Genomic DNA, 18,225 nt, shown 5'->3' with positions numbered 1-18,225 from the left:
GCCAGTCTAACAACAGCTTCTCTGCCTGTTTACCCAAACCAAAATATTTTACCTGCAGAGTAACAAGCTAGTGGCACACATTCTGCATCGCAAGGCTCATGACAAAGGAACATGGCGAGGATTAACTCTGCCTCCTCCTTAAAGAGGGGTATAAACAGCAGCATGTCGACTTCTCTCTTTTCACTCTAAACTTACTCTGGAAGGCACTGTACTTTAAGGAAGTTCCGTATCAAAAAAGCACCTCAATGAAAAGTGCTGTATCAAAGCAGGTGGTGGTGAAATAGTCACAGGAGAGGGTAGCCCTTGGGAACAAAACTTGATTAGAATAAGCTTTTCCTTCTTTATATAAGAAAAATATGTTGTTTTTTTTATTATTTTTAAATCCAAATTCTTCAGAGCTACCAAGGTGGGTAAGGCAATTGGATCAACCAGAATTTGTCATTATATAACAACATTCCTGCTATATACAAGTGTTTCCTCATCACCCCCCCGCCCCAATCTGATTAATATATATCCACTTAGTCCTGATGATAATATAATGAAACTAAAGAATTCCCAAGTATTTACATTCTCTTTTCTTGGGATCCTCTCTCTGCTCCTCGTTGCCCGGCAAGGAAGAAAGACTGCTTCAGGAGGTGGGGACTGCAGTGTGCGGAGCTCAATCACATGAGTGGGGAAGCAGGGAAGCGAATCCGCTCCTTGAGTCCCTGGCCAGCAGACAAAGATCCAGGCACTGGCATTTTCCCCGCTGCAGTTAGAGGAGGCAGATAAGGTTTTTCCCTTCTTCTATTTCTTCTTGCACTTTGTCGCTGGATGTGGCAATTTCTGCTTGTGCAGAGAAGACAGCACAGATGAAGGTGAGCACGGTGCCCCCGATGGCTGTGTAGAAGGCCCAGCCCAGCGAGCAGTCTCCCAGTTTGTAAGCAGAAGCATAGTGTCCGCAATAGCTGATGGCCTTCTGGCATCCCCAACCTGCAGGGTAAAGTATCAAGCCTAAGATAAGGAAGAGGCCTAAAAATAAAAACAAAAAGGACAGTTTTAACAACAAGCAATCAGTTCAACACCAAATGCAACACATTTAGTCATGGTTATAAAAATTATTACTCATGACAGGTCCCCTCCACATAATAAAACCAGAGAAAGAAGATTTTTTTCTAATCCATCCACCCTTCACTGACTGTTCCCCAGAATACACTGACTATAAATCACATACATAAACTTTACGTTATTATAACCATTTTTCTTGTGGGAGGTTTATGTCGTTTCAGACTGTGTTCTCAATTTTCATCCTTGTGTTTGTTCTGCATCCTTTGTTCCCAGGCAGTATTGCTAGCTAGCTATACACGGACTGCAAAACATATGCATTCTCGCTACCTACTGTTTAGACTTGCACTTTCAAATATTTATGAATGTTTGCAGCCACTTCTGAGTCCTTATTTAGCAACCCACATTCAGCTTTATTTAATTATGCACTCTAAATATTTTTGCTTTTTTCCTTCAGATTTTCCCTAGATTGATTTTCTTGCCTAGGAAAAGGAAAAAAAAAAACAACAACAACAAAAAAAACAATCTCCCAGTGCATCTGCTTGTTTGGCCACGAGAGTCAGATCATACAGCAATGCCACAGGCTTCTTCCAGAACGACTGGGATTCTGGACTCAGCCACGAGCAGGTTGACGTGGCCCCAGCCCAGGCACAGGCAACGTGGGGAATCTTCCCAAGGGCTGCTCTGCCACTGCATGAGTGGTGAAGGAAAGAAAGGGCTGTGAAGGGAAGGGCCCTTGGGGGGGAGGGGGAGCGGGGCGGGCACAGGAGCTGCCTCTCCCCGGCTCCTGGAGCGAGGTGGTTATTCTGCGCCATAAACTCCTTTAGTTGCCCCCGTGTGAGGAAGGGAGGTGGCAGCTATAGACGAGCTGGTGCTACACTCTGGAAGCGGGCCAGAAGTGCTTTTTACGTGCGACGCCGGTTCGTTCCTAGATTTCAGCCAATCCCAAAATTTCTACTACAGAATAAAATCAAAAGCAGTCTTTGTTTCTTCCTCAAACTAAGAGATTCCTAGGAACAGCTGTGGAGACGTGTTCCCATCTTTGTGACTTGGTGAGAATGGTATGTACTTCTGCAGTACATTTGATTTCCTTAATTGCTGAAAGAAATTCAGCTGGATGAAAAAAAAAAATCCCTTACTGAGCAGAAGATTGGAGCTTGCTGTTAGCTGGTCAACATCCACAAAATGTAGAGCACAGTGCCTAACTGTCTAAGACTGTCTGTGTCAGTTCTCTCACAAAAGAAAGTCCCTCTGCAGCATTTTGCTGATGATGACAGACCAACATGTGCATGAATGAACTAAATGTCATTCTGTGGGGCAGCAAAATCCATTAGAGAATGACATTCGTTCTGTGGGCAGGGATTTCAGCACTGTTTGCATTTATGAACCAGTGACAAATTCTACATGGTGCTTCCTGTGCGACCGGCTGGAGCGTGTTAAGTCCAAAGAGCTGCTTTATCTTGGGCAGAGCTGGCTAAGCCATGCTGTCATCCCACTGCGCCCAGCAGCCAGCCCAGACTAAACACCAACGGCTCCTCTGCCCCATCCGTCACGCGCTTCCTGCGCGTGGTGACCAGCATGACTGCACAATGTGTTTTTCTGACTGAATGCTCATTCCTTCCAATTGCCATTTTCTCTTAATGATCACCAGCCCTTTGGTAATTAAAATCACCATCACTGAAGGGACGAACCCGTCCTGAAACACCGCAGTGGTCACTGCTGCCCAGGCAGTTTTTAAGCTTTACCAGCTCAACACTAGAGCAGCCAGGGATGCTCCAGACTTGTCTTATGGCTGAGCCCAAAGAGGGCAGAGAGGCTACAGCCATCTCCTCACCGCAGCCCCAACCCCAAACAAGTGGCTCCCCTGGACTGCTGCTGTCCAGAGCAAAGAGCAGAGCCCTTTCTCATGCTCCTTACTGCCCAGCACTGGCGCCCATCACGGGCTGGAGCAGACGCAGCCATCAGAGCACTCAGCTGCCCCTACGCTCGTAGCCAGGGCAGCAACGTCCAGAGACTGGGAGAGGCAGCTGCCTGTTAGTTACATTAAGGCTGACAGTGCCCGTGGCTGTCGCATGTAAATGTCACATAAAAATGTCATGTAAATGCCTGCACAGGTGGGAACTTCAGGATCTCCGTAGCAGGCTGAGCAGCTCTGCCCTACGGGGCAGCGTTCCAGCTGAGCCTGACGCTGGTGCTCGTGAGCCAGAGCGCAGACACGCCGGGAGCAGAGACGCAGGGAAATACCCGTGAGGAGGGAACAAGGGAAGCTCTATCAGGGTAGCAAGTGCAGGGGGCTTGTGACAACCCTGGGAAGGGCAAGGGCAGCCTGGCGGGGCACAGCAGGTAAGTGCAACAGGAGCATCTCTGCTGGCCCCAGCGCACAGGACACACGGGCAGGTCCTATCACAACCTACTGATTAGCTGCTTGCTCTAGCAACTATTATAATTAACAATCCTCAGATTTCTTGACTTTGTCTCAGCTAGCCTTCAATTTAACTCATTAAACATTAATTCTGTATTTAATCTGCATTATGCAGCTTCTAAGCTATTTAATGCTGTATGTTAAGATTAAAGCATTAAGGCTTTTGCTACTCATAGAAGTACAAAGTTCATTTCTGTGTTGTATAATTTTATGTCAGAATAATCTAATAAAGCAGCTCCTGTCAACAGTTTGCTCCGGAGTTTGCATCTGGCAGCAGGGGAGCAAATATTAATAATAATGATTTTGCTTTCTTAATAAATCAGTTTGTCATAGAATCATAGAATGCTTAAGGTTGGAAGGGACCTCTAGAGGTCATCTAGTCCAACCCCCCTGCACACGCAGGGTCACCTAGAGCACGTGGCACAGGACTGCATCCAAGCAGGTTTGGAAGATCTCCAGAGAAGGAGACTCAACAACCTCTCTGGGCAGCCTGTTCCAGGGCTCTGGCACCCTCACTGTTAAAAATTTTTTCCTTAAGTTCATGTGGAACTTTTGGTGCTTCAGTTTGTGGCCATTACCTCTAGTTCTGTCGGTGGGCACCACTGAAAAGAGACCAGCCCCATCTTCTTCACTCCCTCCCTTGAGGAACTTATATACACTGATTGGATCCCCTCTCAGCCTTCTCTTCTCCAGGCTGAACAGGCCCAGCTCCCTCAGCCTCTCCTCATAGGGCAGATGCTCATCCTTGTGGCCCTGCGCTGGACTCTCTCCAGCAGCTCCACATCCCTCTTGTCCTGTGGAGCCCAGAACTGGACACAATACTCCAGATGTGGCCTCACCAGGTCTGAGTAGAGGGGCAGGATCCCCTCCTTCGAGCTGCTGGAGACGCTCTTCTTAATGCAGCCCAGGATCCCATTGGCCTTCTTGGCCACAAGAGCACACTGCTGCCTCATGGTCAACTTATCATCCACCATGACACCCAGGTCCCTCTCTGCAGAGCTGCTCTCCAGAAGGTCAGTCCCCAGCCTGTACTGGTGTCTGCGGTTATTCCTCCCCAGGTGCAGGACCTTGCACTTGGCCTTGTTGAATTGCATGAGGTTTTTCACTGCCCAGTTGTCCAGTCTGTCCAGGTCCCTCTGGATGGCAGCGCAGCCCTCTGGGGTATCGGCTACTCCTCCCAGTTTCGTGTCATCAGCAAACTTGCTGAGGGAGCACTCTGTGCCTTCATCCAGGTCATTGATGAATAAATTGAACAGGACTGGACCAAGGACTGACCCCTGGGGGACCCCGCTAGCTACAGGCCTCCAACTAGACTTGGCACTGCTGATCACCACTCTCTGGGCCCTGCCATCCAGCCAGTTCCTAATTCACCTCACTGTCCACTCATCTATCCCACACTTCCGGAGCTTGCCCAGGAGGATGTTGTGAGGGATGGTGTCAAAAGCCTTGGTGAAGTCGAGATAGACGACAGCCACCGCTCTCCCCTCATCTATCCAGCCGGTCATTTCATTATAGAAGGCTATCAGGTTAGTCAAGCATGATTTCCCCTTGGCGAATCCATGCTGACTACTCTTGAGCACCTTCTTGTCCTCCATGTGCCCTGAGACAACAGCCAGTACGAGCCGTTCCATCACTTTTCCGGGGACGGAGGTGAGGCTCACTGGCCTGTAGTTGCCTGGGTCCTCCTTCTCGCCTTTTTTGAACACTGGCGTGACATTGGCCTTCTTCCACTCCTCTGGCACCTCCCCCGTTCTCCAAGATCTTTCAAAGATGATGGAGAGTGGCTTAGCTATGACCTCTGCCAGCTCCCGCAGCACTCTGGGGTGCATGCCATCAGGGCCCATGGATTTGTGGGTATCGAGTTTCCTGAGGTGCTCTCTGACCCAATCTTCCTCTACCCAGGGCAAGTCTTCCCCTCCCCCGGCTTCTTCTCTTGTCCCTAGAGTCTGGGGCTCTAAAGGGCTGCCCTTGGTAAACACCGAAGCAAAGAAGGCATTCAGCAACTCTGCTTTTTCTGTGTTATTCGTAACCAGGGTAGCCATGACGTTCACCAGCGGACCCACGTTTTCCCTGATCTTCCTTTTGCTGTTAATACATTTGAAGAAGTTTTTCTTGTTATTTTTAACGTCCCTTGCCAGATTGCGTTCCAACCACACCTTAGCTTTCCTTGTTGCACCTCTGCATTCCCTGACTACGTTCCTGTATTTCTCCCAGGGGGCCTCTCCTTTTTTCCACATTCTGTATACTGTCGCCTTCTGCTTGAGCATTGCCACAAGCTCCCGGCTCATCCACGCAGGTCTCCTGCCCCCTCTGCCTGACTTCTTACACAGGGATGCACTGTTACTGGGCGTGGAGGAAGTGCCGCTTGAAAACTAACCAGCTCTCTTGGGCCCCCCTACCTTCTAGAGCTCTAGCCCATGGGATTCATTTGAGGAGGTCCCTGAAGAGGCTAAAGTTGGCCCTCCTGAAGTCCATGGTTGCAAGGCTACTTACAGCCCTGCCACCTCCTCGTTGGATCCTGAACTCCACCAACTCATGGTCACTGCAGCCAAGGCTACCCCCCACCTTAACATCTCCTACAAGTCCCTCCCTATTTGTTAGCACAAGGTCCAGTAGCCCACCTCTCCTCGTCGGCTCCTCCACAACCTGCATCAAAAAGTTATCGTCGACGCTCTGCAGGAACCTCCAGGACTGATTGTGCCTGGCTTTGTTGTCCTTCCAGTTGATGTCGGGGTAGTTTAAGTCCCCCATGAGAACCAGGGCCTGTGACCGTGAGGCAATATCCAGCTGCCTATAGAAGGCCTCATCAACCTCCTCATCTTGGTCAGGTGGCCTGTAGCAGACACCCACCACAGTGTCTCCCACATTAGCCTGCCCTCTAATCCTTACCCACAACCTCCCAACTCTCTCATCCTCCACTCCCAGGTTGAGCTCCATGCATTCCAGTTGCTCTCTCACATAAAGAGCAACTCCACCACCTCGCCTTCCCAGCCTGTCCTTCCTAAAGAGCACATAGCCTTCCATGGCAGTGCTCCAGTCGTGTGAGCTATCCCACCACGTCTCTGTGATTCCAATGAGATCATGACGCTGGGACCGCACACAGATCTCCAGTTCGTCCAGTTATTCTCCATGCTTCGCGCATTGGTGCACAGGCATTTCAGGGAAGTAACCGAGCCTGCAGGTTTCCCAGGAGGGGTGAAAGAGGACCCTCTGTGATCATTTCCTATCCTCACTTCCCCACTAGCATACTCCCGCTGGACTCCATCTGACCTAGGATGCGCGGTACTGCTTCCCGTGTCTGTGCGACACTCCCCTTCCCCCTTCTTGTCTAGTTTAAAGCCCTCCTAACCAGGTTGGCCAGCCTTTTGGCAGAGACGTGTGTCCCTCTTGCTGAGATGGTTCCCATCATTCCCCACTAGCTGGTGGTCATCAAACAGAGTCCCATGGTCATAGAAGCCAAAACCCTGTTGCCAAGCCCAGCGGCGCAGCCAGTTGTTAATCTGCCATATCCGCCTTCTCCTTCTTGAGTCCATTCCTCTCATTGACAGGATAGAAGAGAACACTACCTGGGCTCCCGTACCTTTCATGGCCATCCCTAGGGTTGTCTCCCATCCCACTGTGCTCCTTGGCAGTGCCTGGTAGCTGGAGCTAATCCTGTTGGGGATTTAATCCATCCTGGCAGAGCTGCATGACTCTGGGGGCAGCTTGTGCTGTTACTCCTCCTTAATTGCTATGATGACTTTTCACAATTATTTTTCCTTCTTGTTGGTTATGGCTATCTCTGAGTTACCTTTCCTCTGGGGATTTCAGAAAACAGAGGTCTGTGAGAAGGCTCTGCAGAGCAGCCACCTGCCTATGAACAAGAGCAGAAAAATGTTTAAATGGATTTTTTTTTTAAATCCAGACAGCTCATCTACAGCCCTTTGGTATTAGCCTGTTGGTAAAGAACGTTTTACTATGTTTCACTGGAGCATATTTTAACATGTAACATTTTATTATCGGTCCCAAATTGACAGCTTTTAAAAAGAGGCCTTATGAAGTAAGAGGCCAATGTATTTAGATTATTAGATTAAAATATACTTCCTCACTACAATGTAGAGAGCCTATTAAACATTTGCTTTATTGTATCTGAGTGATGTAAAAGCACCTCATTTCTGCTGAAAGGCTAAGTATGAGCCCAGCAGAATCCAGTGCTGAGAGAGTTGGTTTCTGAAGGCAGGCTGGGCGCCGGCAAAACCCATCGAGCAGCTCCCTCGCTGGGGATGTCTCTGTGTGTCACACCATGTGCTGGCAGTGCTGGGCTCCGGGCCCACGAAGAGCCTCTCATCACAGCCCTGGACACAACCCCAAAGCAGCAGGTTGCGCAGATGCTTGTTCAGATGAGTGAAGGCCTCTAGTTCTGACAGGCTCCCGTGCAGCTGCTGCTATGCCATATTAAACAACAGCATATACTAACAAAGCCGATTTCCATTGCAAATCCTGAAACTATCTCCTCATTTCCTAGCAAAATAGAAAAAAAAAAAAAGGGCAAGCTAAAAGGAGCCAGGGGAGTCAGTGCAGGCCTCACGGGCACCACAGCTTTGCCTGCTGCAGCAATGCTGCTGCTTCTCATCTCTGCTCTGCTGCAGCAGGGTCAGCCCACGGGCTTTCAGCAAAACAGGACTGCCCCCATCGCCCAAGGTCACGTATCCAAACCTGTCAATATGCTGACTGACTATCCCAACACTTTCATGATTGGATTATTTCTACAAATGCACTGAGCTGGCATAACCCAAGGAGACTAAGGTGTTTTTCCACATGCACAAACTTTTTCTGAAAAACATCCTATGCATCGGGAATTCCCCAGGTCACCACTAGCCAAAGGCGGTTTTACTCCTCCAGTGCCTCACAAACAGGCTGGGTGTCAGACTGCTGCTCAGCAGCTACACAAAGGGCATCTTCGGCCCCATGAAATGAGTTAGAAACCATTTAATCTGATTCCAGCAGATGAGATGGGCTCAGAGCAGCTGGTCACAGATATGGGGGAAATGATACGGGGGAAAAAAAAGCGTGGGCATCTCCCACAGTGCTGTAGCGCTGCTGGCGCACTGAGGAGCACGCTGGCCATGCTACCTGTGGCGCTGTGTTCGCCACAGCCACAGCCATCTCCACAGTCACCTCCACAACCACCAGAGCCACTTCCACGGCCACCACAGCCGCCTCCATGGCCGCCTGCAGTCCCTCCAGATCGCTGCCAGTTGACCAGAGGCAGAAAGGTATTTGTAGGAGAAGAGCAGGGAGAATTGGGAAGCCGAGAATTGACACAGCCTCTGGCCCACTCAGAAACTCTTCAAAACAGCAAGGCAAAAATTCACAACAGTAGAACAAAACATCACAACAATAAAAAGATCAATGATTAAGAAAGCCCAGCCTGACATTACACTTAATTCTGATTCACAAAAGCAGAAGGGACTGGGTTAACTTGGAAGCATTGCTGCTGAGGGCAGAGGAGGCTGCCAGTGGGTGGTGTGCAGAGAAACTGGAATCTACCCAAGCAGCAGGGATGAGAAGAGGCAAGATCCAGACCCATCCATCACTGTAGGAGAGTGCAACCAGACACAGGTTTCTGCGTACCTGGAATACCCTGAACTCAGGGCAACAGAATAACCAGGTGGTTTCTCAAAATCTGCAGATTTTTTTCCCAAGCCTTTTAAAGTTGTCCTGAGGTCATATAAGGGCAAGCAGCTATCAGAAGGAAAAGCCTTTCCAAAACCATTCCTATCCTCAAATTCAGGAAAACAAACAAACAAAAAAACCCCTATTCTTATAAACAGCAAAATAACTAAAATAACTAAGCCATTTTTTCAGGGATACTTTCCCATTTATTTAGCAGATCAAAGATGCTTGTTCATAACCAAACATACGTACACATAATATTTGTGATGACATTATGGACATGAGGTATGGAAATAGGGATGGGAACACAGGGCAGGGGACTTGTGTGACAGGGAGGTAGAAGGGGAGGCTGCTGATGGGGTACGGGACCTGCTATGGTTAACAGGTACATGGCTGATACCCCCAGAGGAAGTCAAGAATAAGTCAGGCTACAAACCTTGACAGGAGTTGCTCAGGCACATGGAGGATTCCTGTGTGGTTTTTGTTTTGTTTTGTTTTTCTTTGTTATATTTTTTTAATATTGATATAATCCTATTCTTCTGAATTTTCTCTAGCAAAGCACGAGCCCACAGACTTCTGGGAGAAGAGAGTGCAAATTCCCCCATTAGCTTTTAGCAAATTGCATGCAAGTGGCAAAAGTCCCCATTAGTTGGGAGGGAGGAGGAGAAATGTGGGGAATCAAAACGCAGAGCAATCTCAAGCCTTGAAATGACATTCCTGCCCCTTTGCCAGCTCCGCAAGTGCATGGGGAGTTAGGGGTTTTACTGCACTTCACGAGGTTCCTGCAAGACTCTGCAGTTCAGTGAGGATCAAGAACTGTCTGCATGAAAAGCCAAAGGTCTATGAGCTTTGAGCAACACAGAGCACCTAAAGGCTACACCCGTACAGGGTGCAGGTCAACACATCTCATCATACTTGTGCCAACCCTCAGCCTCATAAAACCGCGAGTTTTGACCTTCTGCTCAATGCAGAGCACCCTTCTGAGGCGTTGGCCATGCAAACGTTACGTTCTGCTTGTGCTGGCATGAGGCCTCTCCCCATCGGCCCTCAAGAGGCAACAGGCAGTGCCGCAAATCCTGTGCGGGTAGCGCCCAGCCTGGCTGCCGAGGCCCTTCACCGACCGCATCTCACCTCGAGAGCCAAGGAAGCACCGAGTGTTTTTAATTTAAGTTGGCCCAATAAGAGGTTGGAAGCTGCTAAATGAGTAACTGAACTGTGGACAGTAACTTCAGGGCGCTCCTTAGTTAGGAAAGGAAATACCAGCCCACGTCAGTTATGCTGGCCACAAAGGAAGCCAAGGGAGAGCCTAAGCCTGTTTCACAACCCCAGCTACAACCTTGCTTGCTGCCGGGGCCCTCAAAGCCCTGGAATCGGTTACGATGAAACGGCTGTAAAGGAAAGAGGACAGCAGCCCCTGAGCACTGCTCTGCACAGAGGGCCAATGCAACCACCTACCTCAGCTGCCTTCAACACTTTTTGTTGAATTTAAATAATTTCCTGCAGTGTTTGCAATCTATCGATGACAGCTGCATCAGTCTTGGATCTGAGACCGGGAAGCAGGATCCAACCAAAGGACAGCCCCATTCCTCTCCTGTTATTTTTCCCCCTCTCCTCAGAGGGGCAGTCAGCATCCTTTTGCTGTAACTCAACAAGAAAAGGGATAATAACAAACTTCTACTGGTGCAAAGTGAGCTATTGAGAAGTAAGAGACCATTGCACGAGTACATGCCACAGTAAAGCACTGCTCAGCGGCAGTGTGAAGGACCCCCATGCAACACCTTTTGGTTAGCGAGTTATGGTTGCGGCGACATCAGCTGCCCAGAACACATCAGAGAAAAGGTGAGCATCTGCAGCGCGTGGGGTGCTGCCCGTCCTGGCAGCGCCCAAGGGGAACTGCCCAGCAAATGAGACCCGTGCAACCATCAGCACTTCATTTCTTAGAGGTAACTAATGCTGTCCCTCAGGCTCAGCAGCAGCATAGTGTTTGAATTGCTCTCCTCCCTGGCGCTCGCCCTCTTGTTCCAACACAGCTGTCCCCTCCACACGAGCTCTCGGCAGCCAAGTGTGTGCGAGATGCCACGTTGGCACTTGGCCACGTAGGTTATGGGACACACTATACCACCCTGCTCAGGCAGCAGCAAGACATCAGGATTTCCATTTCAAATCCCTCCCCTCCCCTTTCTTTTTTCCCACCCCAAGAATACACAACTCTGGCATGAGAAAAGAAAAATCCTAAGCTGAATCCAAGAGGGAATATGCTTTCTGAAAAACGCGTACCCTACATTTCAGAAAGACAAACAAGAAGTTCCTTTGCCTCGGAGGGTGGGAGAGCTCCCTGCTTTCCTGCTGCTCGGCCTTGCCACAGGCCCTGCCTCCCAGCATGGGCCTTGGGCGGCCACGGCAGCCACAGGAGCTTGCCAGGCGCTTCCTCCCTCACATGCTGCCCACCCCACTCGCCAGGAGGGCGGCTGCTCCCCAGGGCCCACGCAAGCACTGAGCAGCGATGCTCAGTGAGCACCTGCAGCCTCAGGGCCTGCCCCTTGGCAGCCCGCCCGCCTCCAGCTTTTTCTCCCCTCTCAGCAGTGATTTCTGATTCAGCTCCTGCTTCCTTCCCAGCTTCCTCAGCAACTCCCAGCCCTCACCACACACCCCAGCAGCTGAGCCCTGGGGTGCCCTTCCTCCTCCTCCATATCCTCCTGGGAATCACTCAGCACATCCGCAGCCTACTTCATACACCCCCACGAGCAATCCTGCATGGCTCTCTCACCATCAGATGGTTTCCATCACCTTCATAATCACCCCAAACTACTGATGATTAATAAATATAACACACTAAACTATCTTAGTGCAAGAAACATAAAACAAACCCTTCCAGCAGCACAAATACACTGTGCTGTAGCACAAAGTGCTACAATAGCACAAAGACACAGTTGAAGTCAAACCACGTTTCATTGTTATATTTTAGAAAACTACAAAGAAGCTTCCTTGCATATGAGGGTAAAAAAACGCTTTCCTTTAACTGTGCTATTGCTCAGGTATTGCGTTGGCTCCAGATCAAAGCAGCCCTCAAGTGATCCCAGCGAGGGGAGCAGAAGACAGGAACAGCAATACACGGAGGGAGAGACAAGGGCACAGAAAGGACAGAAGAAAGAACAGAGGAGATCTTGTGTGGATAGCTGGAAAGGGAGAGGGTTGTGGAAAGAGACTGCGCTATCTGAGATTGAGCAGGACAAACGCCAGGAGAAACCTGCCTTGCAGAAAAGGCAGAAGTACAAGAGGAAACTCTGGAAAGGAAGAAAATGGGATGAAATGTTAAGGAATCCTCAGTGCTTGCTGAGGAGAACACTGAAGGCTGGCGCTGAAAACCTTTCATGTGAGAAGAAGTTCAGATGCCTCTCTGGCAACGTTAAGGAGAACTAAGGTCCCATAGGAGAAGCTGCTCTGGACCAGGGGCCCCAAATCTGCCAGGTGTCACCTGGTCACAGGAGAGATGCCCCGAGGAAACTTTCAGTGGGGGGCACCTTGCTCTCCCGGGCCTCTTCTAGTGGCCTTTTGATACAAACCTCTGCTCCATGGGACTAACCACGCACCGTTAGGGGCATCACTGCCCTTACAGCCAGTGTGCTGAGGCCAGCTGTGACCACAACACAGTCATGCTCCCCCAGGCAAAGCGCAGATACCCCTCAGCATGTGACAGAGGCGCAGCTGGCCTCGCCGCAGACGCCACCATTCCCAGTTCCCCAAAATCACAACCACCAATTACCATTTCTACATATCCAGAACAAAAGATGCTGCTGTCTAAAAACAAGTGGTAAAAGTCCTGCTCCACTACAAAGGAATTTCAGGATTTTAAACAGAGCCATATTTTCTTCTTTTATAGCTTTATATTTCTGGCTTTCTGCAACAAACAAAACCCTGTGGACCAGATTTGTGTGTGGCTCCCTCCCACTGACCTCAACGGGAGTTCGCAGAGATATCCAAGGGCAGGCATTAGACAAGTGCCATGGCAGAGGAGATGCAGCTTTTAGCGCTGTAATTTCACCTTAGGCACCAGCCAGGTCACAACCAATGCTGCCGGACAGGAATGATATATCCAGTGTCTGTTTTTGTTTTTTCATGATGAATTCCAGGGTTGAATTAACTGGCTGTATGTTTGTAATTATATTAAATCTCCATAGCAAAGATATAGAGATTTTAAATGTGATTAAGTCTGCAAAATTCTGAGTTCCTGTAGATGACTACTGTGGGTGCATGTCATCTTTGAAAATGAGATATTTGACATATTTGAAAATATCGGACGGATATACACTGATAAACAAAGTGACTTGTCAATTCTTTTCTTACATTTGTTAAAGAAAAAGGTCACATTTAAAAGAACATTTTTAAGACGATCAGGTAGGATTGTATCTAGTTGTTCTCTGGCTAGGACGTGAGTCTAGATATGTGAAACCTTGCATGGGTTAACCATGTGTACGACTCTTTCTGGAAGCATTTACTGAAGTGTTTTCCAAAACACAAGAATGAAGATGAAATCAAAAGCTGTAGTAAGTCATAAGGAACCTACTTTCAACTAAGTAAGCAGATGCTGTAATACTACTGGCACAAAAGTAGCAGTGGACCCAATAAAATTAATCTCGAGAAAACGAGTTGCTAGCCACAAGATGCCTGGCTGAAAATATTGGCAGGCTGCTTCTCAGAGCAGCAGTTTCAGTAACGTGACCTTTCAATTACCCAGCTTCACACTGTGGCATTTATCTGAATTATAAGGACGGAAGTGCTTCTCTTCTCCATACAGATCAAAAAAGAATTGCTCTCTCCCCTAACATATAAGAAATACTTCATCTACCATATTGTTCAATTCCAGAGCCCTGATTACCTTTGCAGGCACAACTGGTTGATAATAAAATGTAAAACTGTTTTTGCACATACCTTCTCAGAAATAAGTGGTATTCAGAACAGTTTTCTATGATACAGGAATATATTTCCTGATGATTTTGATGTTTGGCCATTTATAAATATCTGGAAATGGCACTAGCATTGCAAGTACGGTTAACTTCTCAACAGACACAAAGGTCTGACATGTCCTAACATCTATTTATATTGGTAACTGCTCCTCCTTCCTCTCTCCTCTACAAATACACCTCTAATAATAGAAAAGATAAAATATTATCTCTTGAAACCAGGTTTTCTGGATTATTTCTGAAGTGGTAAGATAGGAAAGCTAAAACCCACTACTAGTTCTGATGTGCACGGCTGAGCTGCTCAGCTGTCACACTGGGGCTGGCAAATTCTGTAAATCAGCAGTGGCTACATCAAAACATCTCATTTTTATTTACAGTACATTGTTCTGCTGGTTATATGCCATCATCTAAACAGATGCGCCTTAATCATTTAGGGATTTAATCTTGCCTCAGAAGCACAAACCTGGCATTGTGGGGATCATGAAATAAGCAGCACTCTCACACTGAAGCTGTGATCAGGCAGCTGTGTTGGGTTGGGTTCGGCTGTGTCCCTGGCCACTGCTGTTTTCCCCGCAGGATGGGGTAGGCACTGCCTTGACAGAGCGCCCAGGTTCTCATAAACTGCCCCATAAACGCACACATACTTGCATACGTCCCTGCATTCACCCAGGAGAAGATTCCCTTAGTCCTCAAGTAAGCAAACGAAACCAACCAGCTTAATAAGGGATTGAACTTCTACTAGTACAGCTTGTGTCAAGGTAGAGCCAACAGCGCAGGGCTTGACTGTATTCCCAGGGGAGCACTGGGGAAGCTAGGGTCTTGTATTGAGCAAACAAGTTAAAAGGGTTTAACACAACCATTTTATGATTTTAAAATACCTGTTTGAGTGTACCACAAAGAAGGAAGGAGGAAGTGGCCCTGTTCATCCCCTCCTTCCTCACAGGTTCTCTGAGGGCTGCCGGAGTTATAACACCAAGTTTAAACAATCACAGGCAAATAGTAAAAAATAATTAAAAAAATCCTGCATATAGGACAGGATCTCTCCTTTCTCACTATTGAGAACACCAAGAACTGCTCCAGCTCCATTTTCCAATCTCAATCTACCTAGCAGTCACCTCATCTCTCTAATACACACAGTCACAAGCAGAATCACAAAATGCCTACAATCAATTCATCTGCTCATGCAGAGTAAAGCTAACATTTGAATAACAAAAACTCACTGAGCTCACCTCCACAATAATCTGGCTAAAGGTAGGTTTTATGAGAACGTGTTGTCACACTCCCATCCTGGAAGGAGGTGGTTTCACATGAAACCTGGGAAAAGAGAGTGTGGGATTCTGCAGGCTGCTCTTATCACGGGGCTGGTATTTGCCCTTGCCACAGGCAGGAAGCCTGAGACACCCAGAACTGCCTTTGCTCGAAGGGAAAACTACTGAAGCAGCCAACAGGAGATGCACTCCCTTCATATTGGTATTAACTTTGCTCTCTGTTGGTAACAGAGAAGTTCTTGTTACTGACGTACATCCAGAGAGAAGAAGAAATCTGAATGGCAAACAAAAGAAACACTGGGCAGTTCATTCTGGCACACAACAGGCTGTGATCCCACTGCCAATGTCAATGCCTTACAAGCCGTGTAGCTATGAATTTGAGCTGTGTTTAAATAAACACCAGCCTATAGAATTGCCCTTGGGTCCATCAAATGCAGTCAGCCTCCAGACAGACACAATCTGCATTTCTGCAGCTGAATGGCACACACACAAAACATTTTTTTCCATTGCTTTCAAAGTCTACATACCTGCAATCCCTTGTAGCAGTCCACAGACATTAAAAATACTTTTCTTCATAATACTCTGCACACACATAGTGAAGACGGACACAAACGCCACAGCGCAGAGAATCATGATTCCCATAGCTAGGAAAATAGCGGTGGCCTGCCAGAACCCACTGGCAATCTCATTGAAGTTTTCGGCATAAGGACCGCAGAGCATGTCTCGTCTGGATATCTGCATGTGGGAGATCCTGGTGCAGCGCCCGTAGATGCCCAGCGTCGGGCGGTAGGGTTCCTGTGACCCTCCTGTTCTGCTGTCCACATCCTCAGAGCTTAAAGATTTGGCTTTGCCAATGAGCCAGTCTGCGCTCATGAAAGCGATGAGCTCAGCAAAAGCCACCATGATGCTCAGGAGTGTCCACAGCATCGACCGACACGTTACAATAACATGACACATATTGATGTCCAGTGCTTGTGATCAGTGCAGTTGATGGTCTTAAATCCAGGCACAAGGGGAAAAATTAAATTAAAAAGGGTAAAAAGAAAAAGAAAAAGTCCCTAAGAAAATCACTGTTACTGCTCTGCTTTTTCAGTTCTCTCACAACAGCCAAGATAAAATTTCTCAGGAGAAAAAGTTAACTGCCCCAAGTTTTGCATGCAGAACGGTCATTTGTTCTCGCTTAGTTCCTCCTCTCTCCTCTCTCGGATTCTGAACTCTGAAGTGCACTTTTCTTCCTTAACATTCATAGTGGTGTATGACGCTCCACGCTGGCAGGGATGGCCCCAAGGACTGCCCACTAGATTGACATCAAACACCTGCAAGAGAGAACATATCAGCAGTGAGAAGGGCTTGGGTGCACCCTCCACATCTCGGGAAGGAGCCAATGTCCTGTGTGGATCTGAAGTTGCTCGCAGCGGTTCCAACAAGGGCCGTTCAAAGGGAGCCTGCTAGAAATCTCCCAGCTTCATCCCAAGGGAGCGATTGCTCTCCTGCCACCCAGCTATACTTACAGGATCTGCTCTGTCCCACCTGACCTGCAGTGGTTTGACAAACGCTTTGTGAGGAAGGTCTCAGCAGCACCAAAGGGGCCCATCCACTCCCACCACCAGTCCCACATCTTCAACGTCTTCTTCCTCCAGTTGAAATAAACAAGGTTGCTGGCAGTTACCCAGCAAAGGGTTCGTACACATTGAAGCAGTTGCTTTTAAAGAGGCGCAGCTCCATTAAACTGCTGCCCTGCCTTTGGTCGTGGGACTCTAAGGAGCAGCCTGGCCCAGCACCCACCTCAGGGGAGGGAGCTGGCTGTAGCCCACGCGTGCTCCAGGCACAAACCGCAATGAAAGAACTTTGCTTTCCAGAGCTGCTGTAACCAGACTGCTGATCACTGCCGAGGCAGCCTCTGTCTCAAGAGGAGACGAACAGGATTACAGCTGGGGACAGTCCACCCACTGGAAAGCAGCAGCTAGATGGTGACGCAGCCCATGGCTTTAGAGCTTGGCAACAGTTCTGCAGAAGTTGGGTTTCACAATATTCTTAACTTCTGTTCAGCCTTAAGCCAGGGTTTGAGAAAAGCGATCCTCCAGCAGGTATATAACATTTCATCCTGAATTAGTGCTGATGCTGGCAGCCTCAGGGTGACCTACACTTCTTAAATATGAATCTACAGAAAAATGTCCCGCTCACTGCCAAGCCACCAATAGCTCCAGTTAGAGAGGTTGCTATGGAGCTACAAGATTTTTCACTCCCTCAAATCTTCTCCTTCCATAACCTTCTGCAGAGTGGGACCGCAGCAAAAATATTCCCCAGGGCTTTCCCTAAGCATCAGCGCTGCCTTTGGACAGTAGCTGATGACATTCCCAGGGTTATACTTATCTTAGTACAAGAGGCAATAAGAGATTGTTACACATCTAAATTGTATCCAAATATCATGCTTAAAATAACAAATGGATCATTGCATACGTGGCCGTGCTTGAACTTGAAATGTGTCACATGAGAAAAGGGGCGGAAAGCAGGAAATGCACCCGCGTTACCCACTCAGCGAGGAGCACGTAGTGCTTTTGAGTCTTACTTGCAAAAGAAGATACTAACATTCAACTCATCCTGAAGGCAAAAGCATCTACTACCCAAACAGTATCTTGTCACTATGGTTGCCAAATAGGAAATGTTCAGTGGATGCCAAAAATAAAAAAGAAGATATTCCCATTTCTTGTCTCAAAGCTTTCAGCCTTGTCAAAGAGTAATGGAGTTATTTAATTTCACAGGAGTTCTGAGGTCAGCAGTCAAACCCTAATCCCACTGAATGCAAAAGAAAAAAAAAAAAAAAAAAAGATTTGCCAGGTTCAGAATTTCATCCGGGAATTGTGCTCTCTCCTAC

At 48.1% G+C, this 18,225-nt stretch overlaps 1 protein-coding gene across 1 annotated transcript; it reads right to left on the bottom strand.

Annotated features, from left to right (window-relative positions):
- Positions 1-753: 753 nt before the first annotated feature.
- On the bottom strand, positions 754-16,307 carry LOC104566990 (LHFPL tetraspan subfamily member 2 protein). Its single transcript, XM_010213793.2, has 2 exons — positions 15,878-16,307; positions 754-1,011 (listed from the first exon to the last, which is right to left on the bottom strand). The coding sequence occupies exons 1-2, from the start codon at positions 16,305-16,307 to the stop codon at positions 755-757; spliced, it is 687 nt and encodes a 228-aa protein (XP_010212095.1). The 3' UTR covers position 754.
- Positions 16,308-18,225: the final 1,918 nt, after the last annotated feature.

Source organism: Tinamus guttatus, unplaced genomic scaffold (genome assembly GCF_059628265.1).
Source record: "Tinamus guttatus ecotype Peru unplaced genomic scaffold, ASM5962826v1 Tinamus_guttatus_pri_ptg000168l, whole genome shotgun sequence".
In the NCBI taxonomy this organism is placed as follows: domain Eukaryota; kingdom Metazoa; phylum Chordata; class Aves; order Tinamiformes; family Tinamidae; genus Tinamus; species Tinamus guttatus.
Note: the sequence above shows the minus strand (reverse complement) of the source record. Positions and strands in the feature narration are given on the sequence as shown.

Excerpts from the sequence above, each read along its gene's own strand:
- LOC104566990 (XM_010213793.2), bottom strand. The coding sequence starts at position 16,307 with ATGTGTCATGTTATTGTAACGTGTCGGTCGATGCTGTGGACACTCCTG. Across the intron at positions 1,012-15,877 it reads ACTGCTACAAGGGATTGCAG|GCCTCTTCCTTATCTTAGGC; the intron begins GTATGTAGACTT and ends TTTTATTTTTAG.